The sequence below is a fragment of the Ovis aries genome, chromosome 1 (genome assembly GCF_016772045.2).
Source record: "Ovis aries strain OAR_USU_Benz2616 breed Rambouillet chromosome 1, ARS-UI_Ramb_v3.0, whole genome shotgun sequence".
Classification (NCBI taxonomy): domain Eukaryota; kingdom Metazoa; phylum Chordata; class Mammalia; order Artiodactyla; family Bovidae; genus Ovis; species Ovis aries.
In genome coordinates, this window is record NC_056054.1 from 42,871,739 (window position 1) to 42,896,506 (window position 24,768).

The 24,768-nt window shown below is 37.8% G+C and overlaps 1 protein-coding gene and 1 long non-coding RNA gene across 2 annotated transcripts in view; one reads left to right on the forward strand and one right to left on the reverse strand.

Moving 5' to 3' along the window:
- The window catches only part of LOC132659276 (uncharacterized), a 652,410-nt gene that overhangs the window by 126,819 nt on the left and 500,823 nt on the right, over nt 1–24,768 (reverse strand). The window lies entirely within an intron of this gene.
- The window catches only part of IL23R (interleukin 23 receptor), a 63,776-nt gene that overhangs the window by 18,589 nt on the left and 20,419 nt on the right, over nt 1–24,768 (forward strand). The window contains exons 5-7 of the mRNA XM_004003558.5: nt 6,065–6,225; nt 10,820–10,965; nt 17,041–17,197. Of these exons, the coding sequence (XP_004003607.3) occupies nt 6,065–6,225; nt 10,820–10,965; nt 17,041–17,197 (464 nt within the window). The remainder of the gene's footprint in view (nt 1–6,064; nt 6,226–10,819; nt 10,966–17,040; nt 17,198–24,768) is intronic.

Below are 24,768 nucleotides of genomic sequence, written 5' to 3' on the forward strand. Positions count from 1 at the left end.
GTTGCCATTATATTCCTCTAGCAAATTCAAAGAATGAGCTCCTGTAACCACATACAAGTTGGAAAAGAAAACAGACATCTGTTCATCTTACAATTAATTAAAAACACATCCATGAACTGAAAAAAATTACAGAAATCCATTTCTAACTAATGATTAAGGCCTTTCCCCCCTAGGAAAAAGATGACTTATAATGAATTTTCTGGTTGAGGTAGTATCAGATTTAAAAAGGTTCTTCTTTTTAATACCCTGAGAACTCAGGGTTCTGAGTTCTCAGGGTATTTTCTACTTTGGCAGTTGCATAGATATCAGCATTTGCAAAGTTTCACTTCCAACTCCTGTGGTTCTATTTTCCAGTAAAATCATGTACAGAGAGAGGCATTTAACCTCAGCCCACCTACTTGTTTCCACAGTGGCAGAAAGATGGCATTCCCTCCATGGGAGCACTGGGGCCATCAGGGCCCCCAGATGGTGTGGGGTTGAAGTTGTAGAGCAGAGGAATTGTGTCTATGTTGTTTCAAGAATCTTCTTTCTGCACAGGACTTCTGTGGTGACCCCACAAACATGACCTTTCACATACTCTTCTCAACCCCTTTGTATTTTGCTAAGTATTGCACCAATGGGTGGTGATAGGAAAAAAAAACAAATCAAACAAACAAACAAAAAACCCTCTGCTATTAAGTATCTACTGTTGTAGCCACCCATTCAGGGAAACAAACTCACTCAGAAGGACAGTGCAGATAGTGGAGGGCAGTTTATTACACCGGCGGGCCTAAGGCAGAGTCTCCTTTTAGCCAAGGACCCCGACCATTTTTTGTGAAAACCTTATATACCCTAAGTGTACTTGCTCAAACCCACCTCTCCAAATTCCTAGAAACTAGTCTGGACAAGGTGAAAGAGAGATACGATCAAAGTTAGCCCATGGTTCATGTGTCACAAGACTAGATAAACAGTGGACATTTATCAATAGGACTGTGGTCATATCCTGATAAACATAATGGAATTTACGACTTTGTTCTGTTACAGAGATAATTAGCATATTCTTTTCTATAGACACCGGGCACAAAGTTCAGAGTCCATTGGGAGGGTGACCATCCATGTAGCCTAATGTTCACAGCCTGGCCTAAGATGGAGTCCAGCTCTGTCTGTTTCCTCCTTCACTGCTTACTGTTGTCCTGTTACCCTCAACAGCTTCATGTAAATACGTTCTTTCTTTATCATGGAAGCTCTTGCAATATCTGTCATGGTACTCAGTAAATACTTGTTGAATGAAAATGAGTACGTATTGGCCCTTCATTCTATTTTATTCAAGTCAATTTAACAAATACTTATTTAGAATTGCATGCCTTCTTGGAACTATGTTAAATGCTAGAAAACTTTTAAAAAATAGACAACATCTCTGTGCATGACAAGTTCATAAACTATTTAGAAAAACACCAATAGTATATTTTCAGGTACCATGCAAGACCAATAGGGTCTTTTAGTTTTAATAAGACCCCTAAAATCAATTGTTACTCTTCTACTTCATAAGACCTGCTTGCTTTTGCCACATGTTTCTCTCCATAATCATATTCATGATAGCCAGACTGAGTTCTTAGATATAATTCCAAATATATTTAAGGCTGTGATGTTATATTTCTACTGAGTTCTTTTAGGACTTAAAAATCAGTTCATTTATTAAAATCCATCTGCTCACTGGTTCTACACCAGTGCTTGGAGAGCTAATTGTGGCTGGGGACAAATACAAATTTACTGACTGATATTACTTTATATTCATGATCACTCACTTCAGCTGAGCCCAGATAGCTACCCAGTAGTCCTGTGACACTTCACTGGTCAAGTCATTGCCCCACTAACCAGGCAATTATTTTGTTACTGTTTCATCTCTGGTTTCCAACATCTTCTCCCCCTTCTTCCTCTCTGTTGATGACTAACTTCCTATTTCATTGAGAAAATAAGCGTAATAAGAAATACCACAACCTCCCTCATCTGCTGATACACTGACATCTGTACCCCACACTAGGTCTTCCCTTCTATTAATGTGGATGAACGACCACTGCCCTGAGGTCAGCTCTCACCTATAGACTAGATCTTTCTCTGTCTGCCTGCTAGAGGACAAAGCTCCAGCAATGTTCCTTTCTTTCTTCTGTATCATCACCTTTTCCATCTTTACTGGATCTCCTCATCAGCTTTCAAAATGCTGTAGCGTCTGCCTTCCCTAGGCACCCCCTCCCACTAATTTATTTTTCTGCTCCTTCATATGGTACTCTCTTCAAAAAGAGCTGTTCATACTTTCCACTTCTGCTGCTGCGGCTAAGTCGCTTCAGTCGTGTCCGACTCTCTGCGACCCCATAGACGGCAGCCCACTAGGCTCCTCCGTCCATGGGATTTTCCAGGCAAGAGTACTGGAGTGGGTTGCCATTGCCTTCTCCTTTCCACCTCTACTTCTCTTTTCATCCTCTCTTTAATCTTGTCAAGCTTTTGCCCTCCACTTCCAGGTCTTATCAGTGTTGCTAATGATGTCCCCATTGCCAGATGTAGCAGTTTATTCTCAATTCCGACCTTCCTTTTGAGGAAGGGTAGATTTATTATCCGGAGAAGGCAATGGTACCCCACTCCAGTACTCTTGCCTGGAAAATCCCATGGACGGAGGAGCCTGGCAGGCTGCAGTCCATGGGGTCGCTAAGAGTCAGACATGACTGAGTGACTTCACTTTCACATTTCACTTTCATGCATTGGAGAAGACAACACCAACCCACTCCAGTGTTCTTGCCTGGAGAATCCCAGAAACAGGGGAGCCTGGTGGGCTGCCGTCTATGGGGTCGCACAGAGTCGGACACGACTGAAGCGACACAGCAGCAGCAGCAGCAGCAGCAGATTTACTATCAGGAACATTTAACTTAACTTTTTACTTCCTTCTTTGATCTTCCAGGACAGCACTCCCTTTTGGTTCTTCCTAGATGCTTTTTCTCAGTTTCTTTTGCCAATTCTCCTTTATTCTAGTAAAGTAATATCAATACCCTCAGATATGCTGATGACACCACCCTTCTTGCAGAAAGTAAAGAGGAACTAAAGAGCCTCTTGATGAAAGTGAAAGAGGAGAGTGAAAAAGTTGGCTTAAAGCTCAACATTCAGAAAATGAAGATCATGGCATCCGGTCCCATCACTTCATGGGAAACAGTGGCTGACTTTATTTTTTTGGTGGCTCCAAAATCACTGTAGATGGTGACTGCAGCCATGAAATTAAAAGATACTTACTCCGTGGAAGGAAAGTTATGACCAATCTAGATAGCATATTAAAAAGCAGAAACATTACTTTGTCAACAAAGGTCCATTTAGTCAAGGCTATGGTTTTTCCAATAGTCATGTATGGATGTGAGAGTTGGACTATAAAGAAGGCTGAGCACAGAATTGATGCTTTTGAACTGTGGTGTTGGAGAAAACTCTTGAGAGTCCCTTGGACTGCAAGGAGATCCAACCAGTCCATCCTAAAGGAGATCAGTCCTGGCTGTTCATTGGAAGGACTGATGTTGAAGCTGAAACTCCAATACTTCGGCCACTTGATGAGAAGAGCTGACTCATTTGCAAAGACCTTGATGCTGGGAAAGATTGAGGGCAGGAGGAGAAGGGGATGACAGAGGATGAGATGGTTGGATGGCATCATCAACTCAACAGACATGGGTTTGGGTGGACTCCAGGAGTTGGTGATGGACAGGGAGGCCTGGCGTGCTGTGGTTCATGGGGTCGCAAATAGTCAGACACGACTGAGAGACTGAACTGAACTGAATAGTGATCCAGAGCTCTGTCCTAGGACCTCTTATTATATTTATCTACATTCATTATCTAAAAGATCTCAACCAAATTTATGGTGTAAAACTCCCTAATCTGTATCTCCAGTCCATATCTCCATATCTCTCTTGAATTGCAGCCAAATTTTACCTAACTTCATACTCAATGTTTCCTCTTAATGTCCAAAAGCTAGTATTTTCAAAACCAAATACTAAGTTCCCTCTCCTCAGACTCACGTTCCCTATCTCAGTAAATAACAACTCCATCCTTTGCAATATTCAAATTAAAATCACTGGAGTCCTCCTGGATTTCTTTCTACTATGCCCCCATTCAACTGACAGAAAAACTTATTGCACCTATCTTTAAAAAACTAACTTTTCACTATCTCATCCAAGCCACGTCATTTCTCACCGGGGTTAGTAAACTGGTGCTCTAGCCTCCGCCTTTGCCCTGCTACAGTCTATTATTCACAAATAGTCAGAGTAATCCTTTTCACACACACACATCTCAGATGTCACTCCTCTGTTCAGTCTCCTGTTTCACTCAGAGATCCTTCCACGGCTCTATGTGATGTTACAGTGCCTTATAAATCTCCTCTCATCTAGGACTCTCTGATCTCATCTCATCCCTTCCCATCTCCTTCAGTCTATCAAACCTTAATGACCTCCTTACTGTTCTTGAACAGGACAGACAAGGACGTGCCTCAGGACCTTTGCACATCACCTACAATGTGCTTCCTCCAGAAAGGCATAATTCTTGATTCTGTACTGCTCCCTACTACCTTCTCAGATTCTCAGACATGTCTTCCCTTATCTTCCTCCCTAAAAAGATCCCCCCTCACCCTTACTCCTAGCATTTCCTAACCCCCTTCCTTTTTCCTTCTGAATGTTTATCAACACAAGACATATATATATGTATTTGTGTGCTCTACAAAGGTTGAGACTTAACCTTTTTTGTTCTTTATGGTAGCTCCAGTGTCTAAAGTAGTGCTTAGAATATAGTGGGTGTTAAATGTTAAATAACTTTTGAATGAATGATTAAATTTTAAAAGATACTGTTTATCATTATCACCATAAATCAGCAGTGTTTACAGAAAATCTATTAACTGCAATGAGGACTAGGTGCAATGGAAACTTCAGAAAAATATAAATCATACTAATTCCCCTGCAACAAATAATCTGTTATATATATTAATTAGCACAGGAAAAACACAGAAGATGTTTTGAAACTTTGTACTATACAGTTGTATGCAAAAACTGTCCTAAAATTTAGTCAGTCATTTTGATTGGATTTTTCATCTAAAATAGTGCTTTGTGGTCTAGGTGCTAATATGAGGGTAGACTTTAAAAGAAGAATTAAATTACCTAGTAGCTATAGTTAATGTCGGTCTGAGAATACATTTCCATTTTGACTTGTGGTCTCAATATGTGTGATGAAAGAATTAGCCACAAACCAATTAAGAACATGTATGTGGTTTTCTCTAACTGAAAAATATTCAAAGATGCCCTACTTACTACTTACACAGTTGCCATTTTCTTATTTTCACATTTGAATACTTATTTAACACAAAAGTTAGCATTCCTTATTAGAAAGCCTTTGCATGGAACTCCTATGCAATGCCACTTCCCAGAGGGAGCTCACTTAGTTCAAACCATGTCCAGAGCTGACTTCCCCAAAGAGGCACAATAGGCACACTCAGAGCCTGCCATACCTTCAGAAGTCTATGAAAATGTTTAATTTCACTTGAAATCACAAGAAAAAAATGAACCATTAGGCCAAAGAAAGTGTTTTAACATGTGACATTAATATATTTACTTTTGTATCAACAGTTGTAAAACATAATTTATATATATATACATATAAGTGCTCATGTATGCTCAGTTGCTCAGTCATGACTTTTTGTGACCCCATGGGCAGTAGCTTGCATATATATATATATATATATATATATATAAAATGTTTATATATATATATATTGTGTATATATATATAAATATAAACATTATATATATATATATATGAAAAACATACCTACACATATACAAACTTTTTAATCTTACTTGCAAAAGGGGTTTATGAAGGTAAAGGTGCTTAGGGCCCATGAAAGTCACACCGTGACCCTGGATGGCCTTGATTATGTTTTCAAAAATGAAACAAATTTTGGTTCATTTTAAAGTGAAAGTGCATTCTGTAAGCAAGCTAAAAAGACAGCATCAAAAAATTGAGGAATAATTTCTTCAACATAACTGGTGATCATAATCTTTCTCTTTTTGTTAAGTTTAGAGACAGAAGAAGAGCAAGAATATCTCACTTCAAGTTACATTAACATCTCCACTGATTCATTGCAAAAGGGAAAGAAGTATTTGGTTTGGGTCCAAGCTTCAAATGTACTGGGCACGGAAAAGTCAAAACAACTACAAATTCATCTGGACGATATAGGTAAAGAATAAAAAATTCTGTAATGTCTTTACAAATAAATAACTAATTTGCACTGACCTAATCAAATGAAGTCAAGATCTGAAAGGAGTTCCCCTAAAGGTCCCAAAAAATCATGATAAAGAAAATAAGCATTACCCATAACCCGCTGCCTGAGACAAGTCAAAGATAAGTGAGGCTGCCTTTGTTTTATATATCCTTTCAGTCTTATTTCTACACAATAGAATTGTGTCTTTTCACAATATTTATTGAGAATTTCTTATGTTCGAGCATAGTTCTCAGGGCTAGGGAAAATAAGACAGACAAAGAAGGTACTTGCTTGCAGTCTACTGGGGATGATGGAAACGAATAAGGATTATAATAATAAAGTCTGATGAGTTTTATGTTGTGAGAATTACAGTATACTGCTATATTACACTATTTTTAAAGTTACGTTTTTGTTTGAAAAGTTCTACAAAAAACGTAGAAAATTGTGGAGAATTATATAGACATCTTTGTGTATACTAGCCAGATTAAAATGTTAATATTTTTTGAATCAGGTATTTTAGAACTTGCCTTTTAAAAAAATTACAATATAGAATAAATATTGCTATTAATTTAATCTACAAGCTTATTTTTAATTAGAATCTTTAATTATCCCTTATTACTGTTCTCAGTTTTTCACCATCATAAATTATACTGCTCTGGACAACTTTTAGGCTGAATTTTTATGTAGTAGTTGTTTTTCTCCTTAAGATAAATTCCAAAAAGTAATTGCCCTTGAGCCTTTTACATCTACATTCTAATCCTAAAGCCAGAGTTCAGCCAAAGAGCACCAAGTGTGAACCCCCTTCTCGTTGCAGATTCTAGTGCCAATTAGCCCTGTTTTTTATTATTAAAGATAATTTCAGTAGCAAACACTTATGGCACACTTCTTCAGCACTAACTGCTTTTACATACATTATCTTGTTTAATCTTTATGACAACCCTATTTTGTAGAAGATAATGTAATTTATACATGAGGAAACCAAGCATGAGGCAAGTTGAGGCTGCAGAGCTAGGAAGCTTCTAGTTCCAGGATCCTCAACTCCTAACCTGTCTTTGATTAACGATTTAGGGGATGTGGCGCCCCTCAGGATACAGCATGAGTATCCTTTGGGGACTACTGGGGTCTTCTGTTGGAACTAATATCTTGATGTCTCAACTATGATAACAGGATTGGTCTAAAAATCTATCCTTAGGCTATGAATATTGGCTTTGAAAACAAACACATAGTTATGGAGATGAATAGTAACTCCACTGCACTGTATATTCTTAGAGTTATAGTTCTTTGGACCATGATCTACATGTTTTTGTAAGCTTACATTTTGAGGTAGTATACAGTCATAGTATGTGTGTGCTCAGTTGCTTCAGTTGTGTCTGACTCTTTGTGACCCTATGGACTGTAGCCTGCCAGGCTCCTCCATCCATGGGATTCTCCAGGCTAGAATACTGGAGTGTCATGCCCTCCTCCAGGGTATCTGCATCCCAGGAATCAAACCCATATCTCTTGCATCTCCTGCATTGCAAGCAGATTCTTTACCTGCTGAGCTACCTGGGAAGCCCTAAAAACAGATTCTCCTCAATGGCTTAATAATGGTTAAAAGTTATCATGTTCAGTATCATTTTGGCAGTATTCAATATTAGGAACTAGATTAACATTAGTAGTATTACTGCTATTATTATCATTGTTATTACAATCTTAGTGTATCTATTTACTAAACACCTATAGTGTTCCAGGCAATTAACGTGCACATTACACTTAATTCTGGAAATAATCATATATGATACCATTATGCCCATTTTTTAGACAAAGAAAAAGATAAAATAATTTCCTCAAACCACATAGCTAGTAAGAAGGAGAGCCAGATTTCACCTCAGACTTGCTCACTGGCTGTAGTTAACCATCACCCCCGCCTTCCACACTTTCCTCTGACTATCACCTTCAAATCTTTTCACACTAAACCAGGGAGCCTCTTGTTTGGAGTTTCTGCACATCCACCCCCTCCTCATCCTTTCTCAGTCTCTCAAAATGGATTCTAAGAAACTCAGATTGAAAAACACAGGTTGACAATGTAGGAGGCCCCTCCCAACAGAGCCCCTAGATTCTTACTGGATGTGCTATGTTGATTTATGGCACTTTAAGAATGAGACACTGCAAATTAGATAAATTAACTGTTCTATGAAACTGAAGCAGAGGACTCTCCTGGGAGTAATTTCCACACAACAGCTATGGGATTGGGCTTTAATTAAATTAGGGAGGTATGCTGAAAGGCAGGACTGAGTTAACAGTGTAGAAACACTGCCAAAATGACATGTGAAAGAAATGCTTAAACTTCTCTTATAGAGAAATGAGTGTCAATAAAGAAAATGCAATGCCTTCTGGCTGCCATTTTGAATATTAGTTCTCGCCAGTGAATAATTATAAGTAAATACATAGTGTTAGAAAGATACCAGACAGCTATAATACGGTTCTTTATTTCAATTTAAGTGGAAACGAAAGATACAGCATTTATGATGGAACTGACATTAAAAAAAAAAGAAAACCAAGTAAGATCCGATGGAAATGTTTGAAATGTAAGCAATGATAGAAAAAATTCAACATTTTGAGTCTTGTATAACAAACTTATGTTCAAGTATATATTTTATAATTACTTGACAAATATAAGCTCATGCAAACCTGAAGCCTTAGATCTCTCTTGTATTGATTTGCTCTGTGCTAAGCCTCTACCTTAACCACACTTACCGTTCTATCTGCATTTCTCATAGGACTAAGAAAAGTTTTTCTTCCTTCCCCGAATATTTCTTTCTGGAAAAAGATCTCACAATGCTTGTGTTGTTATATTTGTAGCAGGCTATACTCAGAGATGGGGCCTAATTTATAGCCTTGAGGGGGGCTTAAGTATTCGCAAATGGTTTCAGAGCCCTAGAGATCCACTTCCCTGACTCTAGAAATCTCTGAATTCTGATTCTTATTACAAGGAGCTTAAAATAGAAAAAGGAAATCAACTATGGAATTCAGATGATAAAAGTTTAGTACTGTAAGTTCTTTAATTAGATTAATTCTACTACTATTACTTATATTCTATGCTAGGTTATGGAGAAGGAAATGGCAACCAACTCCAGTGTTCTTGCCTGGAGAATTCCATGGATAGAGAAGCCTGGTGGGCTACAGTCCATGGGGTCACGAAGAGTCACACACGATTGAGCAACTAAATCACCATGCTAGGTTAAGCCCAAGGATTTTATTTTAGGTCAGTGTTACTAGAAAGCAAATCTTTAATTTTTCTGTTTTTCTATAAATAATATATCTGTGCACATAACTTTATTATTCGTTGAAAATAAAACAATAATTTTTCCCAAAGAATACTTTATAACTTAGAATAAAAGGAAAGTAATTCATAGAGAATATTAAGTTATAATAATGGCCCCTAAAAGCACACTGATTTGTTAAATCAGTATTGGATTGGCCCAAGAGTTTGTACCATTGTACAGAAAACCCTGAATGAACTTTTTAGCCAATCCCAAAATAAATACATCTAACAAAGTCATAGGTTTTCATTGTTCTATTATGCATATAGGAGAAATGGGAAATGCCAATGATTGTATTCTATTCAGACCAAACAAATTTACAATAATTTGCAGGTTAGAAATAGAGATTCCAGGTACACCATGACTCCTAGTATGAAAAATAGTAAGATTAACCATTAGAATTTCGGTTTCCTTTTGAAAATCAACGGAAAATTTTAGTTTCCTTTTGATCTTCCCTGGTGGCTCAGACAGTAAAGAGTCTGCTTGCAATGCAGGAGACATGGGTTTGATCCCTGGGTCAGGAAGATCCTCTGGAGAAGGAAATGGCAACCCACTCCAGTATTCTCGCCTGGAAAACCCATGGACAGAGGAGTCTGGCAGGCTGCAGTCTATGGGTCGCAAAGAGTTGGACATGACTGAGCAACTTCACTTTCTTTTTCTTTGAAAATCATAATCACACAACACAGCAATAATTTATAAAATCTTAGAGTCTTGTGAGACACTTTGTTCAAGTTATAAGTACAGATTTACTTTAATAGCTAACAAAACAAGTGAGCAAATATTTGTACAAGTTTCCCTATGACACAGGAGAATAACAATACGATTGTGAAAGATCTCAACTCAACATTTTGCCAAATCTTATTCTCTGAGCTAAATTTTGGATGCAAATCATAATTTCTCCCTAAACATACACAGGAAAGAAGAGATATCTTCTTTACCTCTTTTTTATACTCTTTTGTTAATAGGCCAGGCTTCAGATTTCATGAGTTAGGAATATAAGGCAGCATGTGGTGGGAAAAGACAAGACTGTTAAAGTTCCATTTAAAAGAAATGGAGAATGGGTGGAATGGAATTTTAATTAATAACAGCAGTTTTCTCCTACATAATAAATTAGAAAACAAGAAAAACTTCATTAATTATTAATCAGATCATGAGTTTTTTTGTTTAGCACTTTGAGTTTGAACATGTCTATATATTGATGAAAAAAATACCAATTTCTTCCTAAGCAGTTTTAAGTTACTGGATTTCTGTTTATGTTTTTTTCTAGTGATACCTTCTGCATCCATTATTTCCAGGGCTGAGGATATAAATACTACAGTGTCCAAGACTGTAATCCACTGGAATAGTCAAACATCAATTGAAAAAGTTTCCTGCGAAATGAGATACAAAGCTACAACAAACCAAACTTGGAACGTAAGCTAAATTCACTTTCCTTTTACATGTAAGTGAGTAAAAGAAAAGCCAGCCAAGTCAATGACCAATGATCTATTTTACATGTTTTTATCTGACTGTTTGTGTGATATTCAAACTACTCTAGTTTTAATAATGATGCTTCCAAATAAAGAGGTGAGTTTCCTGAAAAGGTCCCTTGCCTTTTGTAAACCAGTAAATAGACAAATGTCCAACTAGGAGGGATTCATCTATTTAGCTACTTATAATTCAGTGTCTCTGGGTGAAATTTATATCAGTGATTATGAATATAAATGTAAGTATTCTATGCTGAAATTTACCAGGCATTCAGGAAAATACAATTTGTTCAAAAAGAGCTTCAGATTTATGGGTATCTCTTTTTAAATGAAAAAATGCACAATTCAAAATGTAAGATTTATTACTATATTAGTTTTAAATGAGCATAAGGTAAAAAAAAGTGAATGTCTAGGCAAATCAATCATCCTTAAACACCAGCGGTAAATTAGCAAGTTAGTGTCTTAGGAGAGGCACAGGTGCAAGTTTCATTAATAAAAATCATATCACATGGCAGCACCTGTGACCACTATAATAGAAGCTCACTATTTTGAACTATAGGGGAACAATAATCTGAGGAAAAAGTACCAATTTTGGTGTATTTGAAAAGAAATGCCATTTTATTACTTTCAAGTACAATAAACTGCCATTTGTGTGTGTGTGTGTTCACGCGCACATGCGCACGCTCAGTCGTGTCAGACTCTTTGCAACCCCATTGACTGTAGCTGCTAGTTTAGTCAAAATAATTAGGGAATGGAGTTTATGGCTTTGCTTAATTATGGGTTATGTATCACATATTAATTTGTCAGTTTTCAGGGAGTTAAGTGAAATGATACACATTTATTCTCTGATGATTAGCATGACTCCAAAGCCTTCATCATTCTGAACATGAATGAACTTTTGCTTTGCTATAGAAAGCAGTATGTTTAGGCAGTGTCAAAAAAATGAGGGTAAAACTATACTAACTTTACCACATACTCTAACAACTACTCTAAATCCCCAATGCCAACTTGCTTATCTACCCTTGTTCATTTAAATGAGAAATGTGACATTTTAGTTGTTTAGATTACACTTTGATGCAAGTCCATGTTCTGCATCACTTGGTAAATACCCAAATAAAGATCCTGCTGGACTCCTTAACTACATAATTATGGCATTTGTGTTCACAGCAACTCCAAGCATAAAGCCTAGGATGAGCAAAATAAAAAAAAATTCACAGCCAATCTTCTGCATATGTGGAATTTAGGTAAATTAGAAAACAACCCAAATGAAATTCTCATCTTAGACTTTGAGTGAGTGAGGCTTTACTCTAATAAGACACCTGGGTTCGATCCCTGGGTTGGGAAGATCCCCTGGAGGAGGGCGTGGCAACCGACTTCAGTATTCTTGCCTGAGAATCCCCATGGACAGAGGAGCCTGGTGGGCTGCAGTCCAGTCCATAGGGTCGCAGAGAGTGGGACATGACTGAAGTGACTGTGAACACACCCATGGGTAGTGTCGTGGTCATAGGATGATATAAGAATATGAAATCCCCTTATTTGGCACAAGTAGGAGGAAGTAATAAGCTGTAAGAATGCTTAGGAAATAGAAAGGTGCTATAGTATCAGTATCTTGTAATAGATTTTCAGAAACTGGTTTTTGGTTGAAACTTTTGTTCTCTGCTCCCCCTGGTGGTGCTTCATGTGCCACTGTGAAACTCGGTAACTTAGAGGTAAATTTGAACTCCTCAAAATGTTCTCTTTATCAGAAGCAGGCAAACGAAGGAGCTGAAAGAATATTTGTTACCCCATTTAATCTCTATCACAATCTTTAGTGATAGGTAGTCTCAGCTCCATCACAGAAATTAAGACATAGGGCTTGAAAGAGCTTAAGCCAGGTTCTCCAAGCTTACAGTATTAGTACGGTAACTAAGTACCTCTCACAGACCCTACATTACTTTGGGCACAAAAAATTTTTGGAAAATGAAGGAACCGGTTTCAATCCAAAATCTGTATCCTATCCCTTTTACCATAATTTCTCCAAATGTAACCATTCACAGAGATGACCCAAGTCCAGTTGGTAACAGCCAGAATGAAGCTTTGTTTTCCACATGTGTTACTCATCAGTTTCATCCGGATCATGCATAAAATGTTACCGTTACCTCCTTGTAAGGAGACAGGAAATGAGAGTCATGAAGAATAGGCAGATACAAAGGACTACGGATTTGCCCTTCCACCTCAGCTCTGCCTCCATCAGATAATTGCTGGAAGGAAGTTCTTTACTTCAAAGTGGTGGGCAGTTACACAGAAAGCCTTGTGGCTAAGTGCATAGGCTCTAGAGTTCAAAGCGGGCTATGACACTTTCTAGATACAACCTTGGGCAAGTTCCTTAGCTTCTCTGAGTCTCATTACTGCCACACTTAAAAGAAGACTAAGGTAAACACCCACCTCATATGGTTGTGCATGCTATGCGAGCGTGCATGCTGAGTCGCTTTAGTCATGCCCAGCTCTTTGCAACCCTATGGACTGAAGCCCACCAGTCTCCTTTGTCCACGGGATTCTCCTGAAAGAATACTGGAGTGGATTGCCATGCCCTTCTTCATATGGTTGTGGGGATGATTAAATGACGAGAGAAGCTAGCCCACAACCTGGAATATAGTTAATGTTCAGTAAATGCTGTTTGTTACTGCCACTCTTCATCTTAACCTCCAGGAGAGCCACGTAGCAGGTGTGGTTGAGCCAAAGATGCCCACCTGAAAATCAGAATCAGTGCATTGAGGATATTTTCACCTGTTTTTAGCTAAGCTGCGTACATATTATAAGGTATTAGCCAGTCCTTCAGGTGAACCTGCAAGGCTGATGCCATGGGGAGAATATCTGCTTTGGTTATCTTCATCAGCTGTCTTCCTGACACCTTAAACTTACATAAAAATTTGAGCTCACAATTCTCAATGGCAATCTTTGCACACTCCTATGCACCCATATCTCAGGAATATTTGCTCAGTTTACATGTGTATTTCCTCATCTTTTAACTGTGAGTCCCTGGAAGACAGGGCTGTTCCATAATCATTTTTGTATTTACATTGATATTTATAATGTCTACTTCACACAGATTATATTTGGACACATCAACTATTAGTATGATTATCTGCCTTTAATGGTGCCAAGAGCAGTGACAGTAAAGTAGGGAAATCTTGACTATAAGTTCAAGTAAATGAATTAATGGTTACTCAAGTCTCTGATGAAGCTAGATCAGGGTATTGGCAAACTTTTTATTCAAGGGCCAAATAGTAAACAATTTAGGCTTTTCAGGCCATAAGATCTCTTTCTCAGCTATTCAACTCTGCATTTATGGCATGAAAGCAGCCATAGACAATATGTAAATAAATGGACATTGTTGCATACCAGTAAAATTTACTTATGCACACTGAGTGTTGTGTCATTTCCATGCATCATCAAAATAGTCTTCTTTGGACTTTCTTTCAACCATTAAAAAAATGTAAAAACCCTTCTTAGTCATAGGCTGCCCAAAACCAAGCATCCACTGTTTTCTTGGAATAGCTAATAGAACAACGGGCAGATAGCAAAGGGTCAAATCCTTGGCCTTCACATTTCAAAAATGTAAGTGCTCGTATAGGACAGAAAACTTGTAAGAACATGTGAGTTGCCGCCAACCAGTACCTATTGTATAGCACATGGAACCCTGCTCAATGTTATGTGGAAGCCTGGATGGGAGGGGAATTTGGGGGAGAATGGATACATGTATATGTATGCCTGAGTCTCTTCGCTGCTCACCTGAGACTATCACAACTACTGTTAATCAGTTATACCCCAACACAAAATATAAAGTTCAAAAAACCAAAACAAAAAAGAGTATATGATTAGTCACAACTAGATTTCCCAATCCCCAGCCCCCTTCCCTCTCATACCAAACACTAGCTAAAGGCTCCAAGGGCTTCCCTGGGGGCTCAGTGGTAAAGAATCCACCTGCCAATGCAGGAGGCTTGGGTTCAACCCCTGGTCCAAGAGGATCCCGCATGCCTCAGAGCGACTAAGCCCGTGTGCCACAACTACTGATCCTGTGTCTAGAGCCCAACTGTTGAGTCCACACGCCGCAACTACTGAAGCCCACATGTGCTGGAGCCCATGCTTTGCAACAAGAGAAGCCACCGCAATGAGAAACCTGCACACGGCAACTAGACAGTAGCACCCGCGCACCCCAGCGACAGAAAAGCCCACCCAGGAACGAAGGCCCAGCACAACTGAAAATAAATAAATATGGGAAAAAAAGAGGCTTCTGAGCAGAGAGAGGAGGAAATGGGTTGGTACGGGGGAAGAACAAAAAACGTTTAGACTCAGATGTTTAATGAGCAGGACCCCTCAGCCTGTGCCATGCTCCAGAGGCAGTTAGTTTATAGAACGCTGAATAGGGTGAGAATCTTCCCTTCACCCAAGGATGCGCCCAGAAACTTAGGTGTAACCCTAAGAAAAGCAGTACCTCAAAATGATGGAGATTAAGATCCCAGGCCTCCCACCTTGAGAACTGAGGCTTTAAAAAGAAATTAGCTGCTATAAAAATGAAGTTATATTTCTGGCATTTGAGATCATACCCTCTGCATAGGAACACAATTAAGCCCAACTCTCTCTCAATGCCTATTTTAGCCTCTGAAAGTATTATTTTGAAGTACCATCTTGAGCTTGCAAGGCCCTAAAGAGTCACCTGGTTTGCTTCTTAGTAGAAACAACTTTTAACAGTTCCATAGAATTTTTTCTATTTTAGAATTCTGGCTGTAACTTTAGGGTATTTCTCTTCTTAGAGGACTTGTCTACAAATATAATGGCAAGAGACATACGGGAGAATAGTGCATATGGGAGCTAAACTTTTGGCACTAGTCAAATCTCTCCTGTATCTCAGGAGAACCCAGGACCCTCCACTCAAATTTGAAAGAGCAGAAAATTTCAGGAGCCATGGGTAAAAATGTGGCTTATGGAAACTCGGAATGATATCTTTCAGGGAACATGATGTCCCAAAACAGACCTTTATATAATTTTTACAATTTAAATGTATTGCAAGTTTTAAGACATTAAGAGTGGGTTTTAACAGGAGAATCTCTAAATGATGTGAATACCCTGTTTTGTGTGTGTGTACATGTTTGTGTGTTTTAATCATGATAGTTTTAACTTTCTCTTTCATGGTCACTGCTTTCTTCCAGTTGCTGTTAATAAATAAATGCTTTTCTAGACTTTTTTCATGCTTACCTTTCAATTGTGCCTCACTGTTTTCCAGTAGATCCACTTATTACAACACACTAATGTGCTGTGTGAGTACCTTGGTTTCTCTCTCCCTTCTGAACCAGCTTGTCTGGGGATCCTTTTTCATTATATTTTATGGCAGGTTGTAGGGCCCCAAAAACATGACTTTTAAATTAATCCCTCAGCTATTTTTTTTTTTTTTGCTTATCTTCCATTGGATTTTCACAGTTCAATGATCTTAAATGTTTTGTTTTGTTTTCATACATATCCTTATAGAATGCATAGATCTGCAATAAGCACCAACTGAACAGCTTAGTTTGTAGGTAAGTTTTTCTAAAAGTCATCATTAGCAAGTGAAATTATTTTATCATTCAGAAAGAATTATTGATCTAAATACCCAACTGCAGAGAGACAGGGACAGACAGACAGATGGGGAAGGGAAGAAGGACTGAATTCAAACAGTAGCTATCAGGTCTCCCCTCCTCCTAGCCTATTAAAATCAGCTGGGTCAAAATTAAGAGTATATTACATGCCGGAATTTCTTGAGATTTAAAAGCTTGAGAGAGTTTTCAAACACTAAGCAATGTGTATTTGACTTTTAAGGTTAAATAACATGTATTTGATTATTTATGACTATCTTTTATACAAAATAGTCTATTTCTGTTTCCCCAGGATTGAGAAGGGTCTAGAACATAATATGTGCCCCATATGTTTCTACTAATAATTGTTTGTTTTAAAAGCCTACTGCATCATTTCTTTATGGTACTTCACTATGGTTATTGATCTATTTTAGGTTAAAGAATTTGATACCAATTTTACATATGAGCAACAGTCAGAATTCTACTTGCAGCCAAATGCTACATACGTATTTCAAGTGAGATGTCAAGAAACAGGTAAAAGGTACTGGCAACCCTGGAGTTCACCCTTTTTTCATAAAACTCCTGAAATAGGTGAGTGTATTTCTATATTTATCTCTTCGGCTTTTCTTTTGACTTTTCTCTCTCTTCCAAGTTTATCTTTTTTTTTTCCCTCCCTGATTTCTATCAAAATTGACAAAACTATTCTAGGGCAGGTCAGTTAAGTTCAGTTGCTCAGTCGTGTCCAACTCTTTGCAACCCCCATGGACTGCAGCAAGTCAGGCTTCCCTATCCATCACCAAAACTGACTAGGGCAGGTGATAACATTTAAACTGTTATTTTGCTTTGATTTTGTTAAGGCTGACTACAATTTATGTAATGGTTCTCAAATATTTCAAGATGTAACAACCAGCTGGGGGTGCTTGTTTAGTATGCATGTTCACTGTGGCTGCTCCCAGAGTGTCTGAGTCCATGATCTGAGGTAGAGGGGATGGGGGCTGTCAAATATCCTTGGGGTATCCTTGGGGATGGGGTAACTGTCAGGCATGTAATCCCCCTAACCCTTGTTTTAAAAAAGAGTTTAGTAAGAGTTACAGTACACTATTTAGGCCATTCTGATAAAATATATTCTCCTTAGGAGAAACAAAATTATTCAATAAAGATTGATTACTTACTATATGCAAAGTAAACACAAAAAATTAAAACACTTCAACATGAGATTTTTTAATTCTCTTCTCAGTATAACCTAGCTGAGCTATTGTTTATTTTTAGATATTTTTCTGCTCTTAATATTATTCTGTTTATTTTCTAGTCATTTAAACATTATTCTGTAAAAGCTTAGCCACGGAATTCCCGGTTGGTCCGGTGGCTAGGACTCTGCTCTTTCATTGCCAAGGGCATAAATTCATCTGGTTGGGGAACTAAGATCCCACAAGTTGCAAGCACAACCCCCCAAAAAAAATTAAATTAAGAAATAAACTCTATTTGGCTAAGATTTTATTTTTAATTGTAAGTAAATAATAAAATGAACCTATTGTAATTGTCAAAATACTCCATGCTGGTCCCAGTCTTTATCTGGAAGACGTTTCTGTACTGTGGGTAGCTTACACACTAGATTTAAAATGTTCTTTTCAGAACTGAAGGATTTATTTGTAATCACAGCATTGTTAATGTCATTCTTACATAATATAACATCTTGGAATTATTTTATGTTTTCAAAGCACTTTGACATACATTGTAAATATTAATGACTACCAAGTAAGTAGAGGGAGCCATAGAGCCAAAGATAAGGTTAAAAAGTTCTTTTGGTGCCCTCTATGTACACATTATTAAGGGAATCATTTGCAATATGGGTTATGAGTTCTCTCTCTTTTTTTTAAGTAGGTTTTTAATTTAAGGTATTCCAACTTAAATTGATATTGTTAAAATTCCTAGGACTTTTGATACCATTTTAAAACAGTCAGAATTTAGTAGATAATCCAGTTATTTTAATGAAATCTAGAATTGCTTAGCAAGATTATTCAAATTGATAATTAACATTTTCTTACCATTTATTATAGTATACATAAGTGTGTTTGACCTTTACATCAGACAAATTTAATAGTGAAATTGGCATCATTTTACAAATGAGGAAACTGAAGCATGATTTGTTTCCTTGCTAGTCAGTAAAGAGCAGTTAAAGCAGAACACAAGTTTTCTTACCACCAGCCCTTAGCAATCTCATTGATTTCTTTCTTTAACTAATTACAGTTGACTCTTTAACAACATGGGTTTGAACGGTGTGGATTCACTTATACATAGATATTTTTCAATAAATAATAGAGCACTACACAATCTGTGGTGGATTGAACTCACAGTGCAGAACAGGATACAGTGGAACCAAAAATAAAGAGGGTCAACTATAAATTATACGAGGAGTTCTGGCTGTGTGGAGGGTCAGCACCCCAACCCTTGTGTTAGGGGTCAATTGTACCTCGAAGTGGAACAACTTACAGAAATATCCGCCAAGTACAGTCAGCTCTTCACATGCATGGGTTCCACCTTCATGGATTTAACCAACGAAGGGCAGAAAATATTTGGAAAAAAAATTCCAGAAAATTTGAAAAACAAAACCAATTTGCCTCACACCAGCAACTACTTCCTTGGAAGAAAGGAATGAAAAACCCAGACAGCATATTAAAAAGTAGAGACATTACTTTGCCAACAAAGGTCCATATAGTCAAAGCTATGGTTTTTCCAGCAGTCACATATGGACTTGAGACTTGGGCCATGAAGAAGACTGAATGCCAAAGAACTGATGCTTTTGAACTGTGGTGTTGGAGAAAACTCTTGAGAGTCCCTTGGACTGCAAGGGGATCAAAACAGTCATTGATATCCTAAAGGCAATCAATCCTAAATGTTCATTGGAAGGACTGATGCTGAAGCGCCAATATTTTGACCATCTGATGCTGACTCCTTAGAAAAGACTCTGATGCTGGGAAAGATTGAAGGCAGGAGAAGAAGGGGAAGACACAGGATGAGATGGTTGGATGGCATCACTGACTCAATGGACATGAGTTTGAGTAAACTCTGGGAGATGGTGAAGGACAGGGAAGCCTGGCGTGCTGCAGTCCATGGGGTCCCAACGACTGAGAAACTGATAACAGCAGCAACTACTTCCATAGCATTTACATTGTATTTACAACTATTTACATAGCATTTTATTGTATTGAGTATTTTAAGTACTCTAGAGATGATTTAAAGTATATGGAAGGATGTGCATGGGTTAAGGGCAAATACAAGCTTTCCCTGAGTTTGGTATCCAAAGAGGGTCCTGGAACTAATCCTCCATGGATACCGATGGACAACTGTATAGGACCACAAACCACAGATGTTCTCCTTTAAAAGTAAAGGTTGTAAGCTACACACAGAAAGAATGGGGACGTCACAGCTACCCTACAATTCTAAATTTAAAGTCTTTATTTCCTAAGGGAAAAATAATCACTCAAGAGGCAAAAATGCCAGCTGAAATTAAATCTCTCTGAAAACTTGCATCTGTCCAGGACTAACATGTTAGCTAAGAGTAACTGTAAACTATTCTCTTGGTACAAATTCCTTTCTAAGACACATTAAACAAGATACAGGAAAAATGTGTTAGGGAAGGTGCTAGCATAAAATCATTTTGAAAAATTATCTCTTTTTTTCTATTTGTAGAAGCAATGCAAATCTATTATGCAACCTAGAAATAAGTATTGTTTACATTTTAATGGATTTAATACTAGTTTTTTCCTATACACATATTTTTTAAATGGTTGGTGCTGTGGTATAAGCACTATTTTATATCCTGATTTTCTTACTTAATCTACCTTGTTGAGTTTAAAAAACCTATTTAATGGGTGCACTTCAGTTTATGGATGTAATATAATTTAATCATTTCTCTAGTTAAACAATATCTAGGTTATTGCATTTTTCCTTTATCAATAAACTTCTTTGAATAGCTTTGTATATAAATTCTCCTTCTGCCTTTAGGTCTTATTGGATCAAGAGTTGAGCTTAATGCAAGTTGCCAAATTGCTTTTCAGTAAATCTTTAATATCAATTGCTTTTTAAAAAAGGTATCCATGAAAACAGTCATTCATTTAAGCTGTTCATGAAATGTTCATTTGTCCTATACTGCACATCGGGCACTTGCTAGGTACTTGCATAACTTCAGTCAGTGAAGGAGACAAAGATCCCTTAATCCTAAAGAAGACAGACAAAGCAAAAGTCTAACCAAAAGCACACAGCATTATAAACAAACAATAAATCAAAGCAGCAAGAATTAAACCTCACCACCGAAGTCTGAATTGCTTCATAATGGAAAAAATAAAAAGATAGTTTCTGTAATACTTCAATTAACTTGCTTAGTAGTGGGGTTTGGGACCAGACTTTCCTGGTAATTTATTTATTTATGAAGAAACATCACTTTTTGGCCTTTTGGCTAAGATCAAGTATGAAGAAACACAGCCCAGGCAGTAATCCTCCCTTCATGGAAGAATTTCCTGTTTTGGTGCTCTAAAATTCTTATTTGTGTACCACTAAATAGATTCATCCTTGTAACAATGCGTTTTCAAAATTTTGCACAGATGGCACTGCAGGACAAATCGTGATGTAGGTATGGCTTTCCTGCAGACCCTAGCATTCTTCTGTATCACTTTCCCTTGGATAGTGCCTTTCCTTGGCTTTTAAAAACCTGGTCTCCAAAAGAAACCAAATGAAATCATTTTATAGTATAACCAAATTATAATAAGGGTTAAATGACATACTCGCTTTTTCATCCTTAGAGTATTTAGACTTCAATGGAAAACAAAGCCTTACACAGTAGCCCCCCCAACCATATGGGTGGGGAATATATTCCAAGACCCCCAGTGGAGGCCTGAATCCACGGATTGTGCTGAACCTTATATATACTATGTTTTTCTCCTGTAAATAAAACATAAACTTTAATTTCTAAATTAGGCACAGCAAGAGATTAACAACAATAACTAGCAATAAAATAGAACTATAGCAATATACACATAATATACATTGTGTGAATGTAGTTTCTTTCTCAATTTCAAAATTCTTACTGTGCAAATTTAATGCCTTTTGCATCTTAACTAAGCACTCAGCACACACTCTGGCTGTAACTTTTGCAGTTTGAGGTATGATAGCAAAACTAGCACAAATTTCTTTTTACTTCTTCATAATTTAAGGGACAGAAGATTTATTCTTACCATACAGCTTGGCGTAGAACTATTTTTCTTTCCTTATTGAGAGTTTTCATCTTTTCGCTTAAAGGAAGCACTTTACAGCTTCTCTTCAGCATATCCAAATTTCCAGCATCACTATGCTTGTTCTTTGGGCCCTTATTATGTAAGATAAGAGTCACCTGAAGATAAGCACCATAATACAGAAAAGTTGTTTTGATAACCACGATGGCTACTAAGTGACTGACAGGCCCAATTCGTGGATCATTCATATCCAGGGTAGGGTGGAGCTGGACAATGCAAGATTTCATCATGCTACTCAGAATGGTGCACAGTTTAAAATTTAAAAATTCTTTATTTCTGGAATTTTCCATTTAATAGTTTTGGATCCAGCTGACCAGGGTAACAGACTGAGGAAAGCAAAACCATGGATAATGATAAGAGGGGACTAAAAAAGAAAAAAGAAATCAACCTCAGAATATACTTTCAGACTTTATGGGACAAATTTCCCTGTATTAGAGACTACTATGTTTCTATCCTGGTGTAATAACAAGAGGCTAATTCAGTGGCTGAATCCAGGTGACTTCAGGATAATAAATAATACAGCTAATATTTATTGGATGCTTATTATGTGTTGGGCACTGTGATAAGAATTTTACTCATCACTGCAGCCCTATAAAACTGTTATTCCAATTGTACAGAGGAGGATGAGGCTCAAGGAGGTTAAGAAGTTTGCTGAACATTATAAAGCTGGTAAATGGTAGACCTGGGCATGAGTCAGGCTGCAGGATTCCAGCACTTAACCTGTAGTTCTGCTGGTCTCCTTCCTAAGAGACCTCAGAGGGTCCCTTGTCAGCCTCCTCTGGATCACCTAACGAAATCCTCCTCTACATATTAGCTAATATGCCAACGGAGCTTCTTTAAATTCTTTTAATGTTTGTTATGAAATGCAAACACATGAGAGAAGAGGGAACCATAAGATGCTATCAACTGTTTCCACTTTGGCATGAATACCAGATGTGGAAACAGGTTTGTGTTAAAGTGATGAGAATGAATCCATAGGAACCTTGGGATGGGATAGGGCAGTCAGAGACAAGGACAAAGTGCAGGTGGAAAAGGTGACCTTGCCCAAGACAAGGCACCACAGGGAAATTCACAGTGTGTTTTTCCAGCTGGAACTTGGTTCAGTAAAATGTCTTGGAAGCAGTGCTTCGCAGAGGATCATCTGCATTAGAAATGCTTGGGTACCAGTTAAAAATACAATTCCTCAGCATCTATCAAGTGGTATTTCTGCAGCATCTATCAAGTGGTATTTCTGCAGTGTGTTCTGGAGGTTGGACACACCCTTTAAGAGGGAGAAGTGTGTGGTCAAAGAGGGTCAGAACTGATTGCCCAAGCCATTGCCTTAGTAACATGGTTTTGGGGGGCAAAAAAGGGTGGGTACATGAGATTCTCAGGCCATTCTCTCTAGTATTATCTGGTTCCACCTCTGCCTCCTTTTCCTCCTGCCCACCACTTCCTCAGTCCCTGAGCACCCCAGGATCTCAAGAAGTATAGGATGCAGGGCCATGGCTCCAGTGAACCATCCAAATTACCCCCTCGGCCTAGACCCTCTCTGCCTCTGGATATGAGGTTTCAGCAGAGGCACTGAAAATTTCCAGGGGCTGCTAAAACTGGAGCTTCTAGACCACCAACCTGGATATTCACTGCAACAATTCTTGGAGTCATTAAGCAGTGCAGAAATAGCACCAAAAGGGAAAAGATAGTTTGTTGGCACAGAAAACTTACACTGAAAATATGAACGTGAATTTCCTTATTTCACTCCTACTGATGTGAAAAACTGTGAGAAGAGGACTTCTAGGCAGGAATGTTTTTCAGTTCTGTTGTAATACAGATCCTTTTGTCATGAAGAAAAGTTACAGGCCTTCTAACCCCTTTAATGACAAGTTAGAGGCCTGAGGGAAGGGCAGTTACATTTCACAATGACTAATTAACTTGATTGAATTACAACTTGCAGTAGAAAAGTTTCCCAGAGAAATCATAGTCTTTTTTTTTTTTTTTTCTGGAGGTTCTCCAGAGGAAGGCAAGTATAAGCAAGATATTAAACCACATTGTTCTTTGTTCTCACAAAATACCATTGGTTGTATTACCAGTGACTCAAAGATTCTCATTAATTTTTCAGGATTTTAGTGGTTCAAAAAGAAAAAACAAATGTTATATCAATGGAACCAAATATAGGTGATAATAAATATAATGCAAAATAGAAGTGGCACACAGAGTGTACTTTGCAAAAATTCTGTTATTTGTAATTAAGAGATTTCTGATTCATTCATATTCAGATGGATTATAAATTTGTAGGTTTGTGGTTACTAAGCTGGGTTAAACGTATATACACAATGTTCTTTGAAATACTTATGATTTTAGATCCTTCATCTGGATTTATTTAATCTTCTTTGGGTCCTGTCCCTAGTAAACCACCAGGGTTTTGTAGAATAAAGAACAATTCATAAGAGTTTCACAATCTCTCTGAGGTCTGCAATCAAATAATAGAGAATAAAGATTATGCTTTTCCATGAGGAAGTCGTAATCTCCTGTGTTAGTTTCCTATCACTTCTATTAGAAGTTAGAATAAATTCAGTAACTTAAAACAATACAAACGTGTTTTCTAGTAGTTTGGGAGGTGAGCAATCCAAAATAAGCATCACTGCACTAAAACCAAGGTACTGGCAGGACTATGCTCCTTCTGAAGGCTCTCAGAGTCAGCTTCATGCATTTTCCAGATTCTAGAGGCTGTCTGCATTTCTTGGCTTGCAGCCCCATTTTTCGTCTTCAAAATCAGAAGGATAGCATCTGCCAATCTCTTTCTTGGACTCTGATCCTCCTGTCTCCTTATAAAGACCCTTGAAATTTCACTCCTGAATATAGGATAATCTCCCCATCTCAAATCCCTTTTGCCAT